Source organism: Desarmillaria tabescens (genome assembly GCF_030435595.1).
Source record: "Desarmillaria tabescens strain CCBAS 213 chromosome Unknown EV420scaffold_142, whole genome shotgun sequence".
Classification (NCBI taxonomy): domain Eukaryota; kingdom Fungi; phylum Basidiomycota; class Agaricomycetes; order Agaricales; family Physalacriaceae; genus Desarmillaria; species Desarmillaria tabescens.
In genome coordinates this window covers 68364-72514 of record NW_026848441.1, presented here as the reverse complement: position 1 = coordinate 72514, position 4151 = coordinate 68364, and the positions used below count along the sequence as shown (strand labels likewise).

At 47.6% G+C, this 4151-nt stretch overlaps 1 protein-coding gene across 1 annotated transcript; it reads left to right on the top strand.

The window, feature by feature from the left end:
* Nucleotides 1–1926: 1926 nt before the first annotated feature.
* Nucleotides 1927–3471, top strand: EV420DRAFT_296253 (uncharacterized protein). Its single transcript, XM_060481580.1, has 11 exons — nt 1927–1940; nt 1996–2371; nt 2421–2469; nt 2516–2656; nt 2707–2775; nt 2829–2876; nt 2932–2952; nt 3013–3068; nt 3122–3221; nt 3282–3289; nt 3347–3471. Exons 2-11 carry the CDS (start codon nt 2114–2116, stop codon nt 3377–3379), a joined length of 783 nt encoding a protein of 260 aa, XP_060322068.1. The 5' UTR covers nt 1927–1940; nt 1996–2113; the 3' UTR covers nt 3380–3471.
* Nucleotides 3472–4151: the final 680 nt, after the last annotated feature.

Sequence of the window (4151 nt, the reverse complement as noted above, 5' to 3'; positions counted from 1 at the left end):
AAAGGCCGCGGAGAGGAGACGTGGGAAAGGTATAGCCTTCAAGCGCTAGCACTAGCTTCACTACCACAGATCACAATGATTTGCTCTTGTATCGCATTACACAAACATCAGTATGGGAGAAGGTAGTGATTTATTACGTGCCATACGAATACAATGTATGCCTTGGAACTAGGAGCTACCGACCCTGTAGTCAGAAATTCCATACTGTCATTTCGCCTGAGGCTGTTCGCATACTGAGAACCACAGCAGCATTGTGATGTAGAAGTATGCGCCAATCTGGATTCGGAAGTCAGATTATAAATTGTGCTCAAATCGGGAGAAAACGAACACCGAAAGCCTTGTTAACTGGAGAGTCTACACGCGCGAAAGATCCATGACGTGAACCGCTAAGAAAGACGTGAATCCTTGCTATCGAGATCTATCGACGACGACAGTCTTTCTCATCTCGGATGTCAAGTCAGCAGAAGAGAGGTACTGGGGTGCGAAATCATGAGTGAAGAAACACGCCAGAGAAGCGGAAGACTTACCGTATTCTGTCCTGCTTCAATACACGTCCCAGTCTTTGCACGATTGCTCCGAAGCACAGCAAACTCGGTTTTATGGGTTACTGCGACAAAGACTGTCGCAGCGAAACATTACTAAAAATCAGAGGAGAGATATCAATAAAGTATAGTAAGAGACAGAGATTCTGGAAATTTTACCTGAGGCAAGGCGGCAAAATGACGTCCTGCAAGACGTTCGGTATGCGTCCAGTTGAGGGCGATATGTCGTCGAACATCGCTGCAGTAGCCGACAGCTACCAAAGAAGCATTCGCTATGGAAGAAAACGGACGGGATTGATGACAGCAGAAAGATGGCATGCGTGAAGAAGGAAGTAAGTCGGACTCTCCATTTGTCGGGTTTTCATAGTACTTGCGCGTAGGGCAAAGTGATTCGTCAAAGCTCTTGCGACTTGGAAAACCTTCGATTGAGAAAATCCATGAGAGAACGAAACTTGTAGAGTTCCGAGACTCACCTAGAGTGAACTCCCCAGTCATCCCAAGTCGCAGAACTCTCTTGGACGCTGTTGTTGCAAGGCGAAACGTAGTATCCAAGTCCGTGGTAGATTTTCATTCGAATGATCCATGAAAGCTAGAGCTACGCGGTTCGAGATCGAGCAGTAAAGTGGGAGCGAAGTGGAGGTAATAGTGGAAAAGGAAGCCACACGTCGGACCCTCAGTTACGGCATCAGTACCCTGGACACCTGGTGCGCACGGGCCCAGGACGCGATGGAAATGCCAAACAAACACAAGTACTCCGGATCGATGTGCCGAGCACGTGCCTCTCATTGGCCTTTCACGCCAGCTTCTCTTCTTCCCAATTTACATCATGAACTTCGCAATTATTTTGAAGCTCCATATTCACACTTCACGGCAACTCAGACTCCCCTTCTTCCCTTCTTCCCTCTTATCACAACTTAGGTACGTTGTTGTGCTCGCCTGTGTTTGCCACTGTTACTGACCTCCGCGGATAGCCCAGTTGAATTTTGACTTCCATCTTCTACTTGCATGAACTGGATGACTCCTCAGCGCTTAACAGGCGAAAATACGCCAGAAACACGTATCTCAGCTATCGAATTTTCTTCAGTGCAATATCACAACCACTACTTAGAGCGGGAGAATACCGAATCACTGCGCTTCCCGGGGACGACGCTATATCGAAAGAATGATGTGCTCTATGTGCGGCATTGTTCACTGCTTCGGCAGCTGCTAATCGTCAGTTTTCAAAGTTCGAGCCACCGTATTCAACCGTGACAAACCACAGGTCTTCGCTGTCAAAGTTAGATTGAATATCGATGTTCATGTGAAGTGCTCCAATGACTAGACTCAATTGTTGCTCGCCTCCTGTGCAAGTCACCTTTTTCGAACGTTATCGATTCCACCGGGAAGTCGTGATAGGAAGTAAGTGCTAACCCTGGGCCTCACCTCTCCGTACCATATTCAATGTGACTTCTAGACTGTAACGGATCATCGATTGAAGTCTCATGACGAACCACGCGTCCTTCGTTCACGCCTGACGACCTCTTAAGCTAACGCGTGCCAAGTTACCCCTTTCTCCCCAATTTCCGCCCACCATGCAAAAAAGAACCGCCATAGTCACCTTCCCCACCCAGGGCAGTTACTCCGAGACCATCGCTCTCCGCCTCGCCCAAGATGGCTTCGATATCGCCATCTGTGGATCACAAACTCACAAAGCCTTGTTGGACGACCTTCAGCAAGAAGTCTCCGCAAAGGGCGTACAGTGCCGGGGGTACATCGTAAACTTTACTAGCGAGGAAGACGTGAAAGGAGTGGTCGACTCTGTTGTAAATCATTTTGGCAGCCTCGATGTCGTAGGTATCCTGATGATTTCCTTGGACATCTGATACTGATCTGAAGTAGATGGTCGCGAATCTGCTGCACTTTTCGTCTGTCTCGCCACTCATCGATAGTAGATGTCTTCCCTATCCTATACGACGTTCTCACCGCTTTTCTAGCATCCATCGACTCGTGGGACAAATCATTCGAGTTGAACACTCGGAGCGCATTCCTCTTCTACAAATACGCCGCAATGCAGATGATCAAACAAGGCCGCGGCGGGAGTATCATTGGCTCTTCCGCCACATCAGGGCTGCAAGGTAAATCCCATCCCTCCCCTTTGATCACAGCGCTCATCGGAATCTTATAGCCTGGGTACCAAATCTCACCTCTTTCTGCGCTAACGCTTTCGCTATCCGCGGACTTACACAAAGCGCCGGTGAGGTATCCTAGCTTCGGAGGGAGATCGGAGCTGATGATCCACGTACAAAGCACTCGAACTTGGGCCTCATGCGATCACAGCGAACGCGTTCGCCCCAGGTATGCAAGCTATATCTCCGCTCTAAAATATCACTCAATAATCCTCATCTGCAAGGATCCATCAAAAACGAGCAGCGTAAGTACCTCCCCAACCCCTACTCTTATCTTACCTTGAGTACAACGGCCATGTCCACAGATCGCACCACAGTCGAGAAGATCCACCAAAGCTCCCAACTGGACGTTCCCAACCTCGTGCGTCCCCCCTCTTCTTCGTACCGGTTTTTCCTAATCACCTTCGCTTCTAGGTGAACAGCCGAACACCTCTAGCACAGAAGAGCGGTACGCCCGAGGACGTCGCGGGTGTTGTGTCGTTCCTCGCATCAAAGGAGGCGAGGTTTATCACTGGTGAGCGACGACCGTTTCTTTCTTCGTTATGTTTGATCGGGATGCTTATCGTTGACACAGGTCAAACGGTACGCGATGTAATTCTTTTAATGTGGATCAAGCTAATGAGATGGGATGTTGCGTAGATCTCTGTGAACGGGGGTTTATACATGACTTGAGCTTGGATATGTATGCTTGGGAAGTTACAAAGATGTAAATTACTAGTCTTAGGTATAGCTGATGAATACACCTTTCTGCAAGTCACCCAGGGAAGGATGCCAAATTCGGACTGAAGAATTCTTTGAACTCGGGTCATCTGTCGCCTGAGTGGGTAGGTGTTCAATCTTTCTCCGTCGACTACGACATTTGTAATCACTCAAGGCTTCGAAAAACACGAACAAGTAAAGAACACTATATGAATGAATGATCAAGGTAATATACATGTACACGCTCTCGACGCGGCTTTCCTTGACGCTAAGAGATTCGTTAACAGAAAGAAGAGAAAAAAGGCCGGATGTACATGGAGTTATGTCCTGTTAAATAAACCCGGAAGATTGTCAGGACCATGACCGACAATTCTCCTCATTAAAGATGCCAGTACCGGATTGCTAGGGGTTTTGAAAACCTTCAATGGAGGGAAAATGCGAACTTTAGCGCTAGTACTTGCAAGGAATCGAGAACAATGCAAGATAAATAGGGAATCGCTACATACAACAACGTGAGTAGAAGGAAGAGAATCGAGCACTATTTAATACTAAGGAAAGTCTTCAAGGCCTGCAGGGAAGGCATAAAGTATAAATCGAAATTAAATGTGAGGTATGTAAGTGGTCCATTGTACGGTATGGAAGGCTAACAGTGGCAGAGAACGTAGCTGCATGAAAGCAAGGATGATCAACATAATCCGCGCTATTATGTATACGACTACACCGAAAGCCGACACAACCATTGAAA

What these genes read in the sequence shown, in the direction of transcription:
- EV420DRAFT_296253 (XM_060481580.1), top strand. Translation starts at nt 2,114, where the DNA reads ATGCAAAAAAGAACCGCCATAGTCACCTTCCCCACCCAGGGCAGTTAC. An exon ending in ATTTTGGCAGCCTCGATGTC is followed by an intron (nt 2,372 to 2,420) that starts GTAGGTATCCTG and finishes GATCTGAAGTAG; the next exon opens with ATGGTCGCGAATCTGCTGCA. An exon ending in CGCCACATCAGGGCTGCAAG is followed by an intron (nt 2,657 to 2,706) that starts GTAAATCCCATC and finishes GGAATCTTATAG; the next exon opens with CCTGGGTACCAAATCTCACC.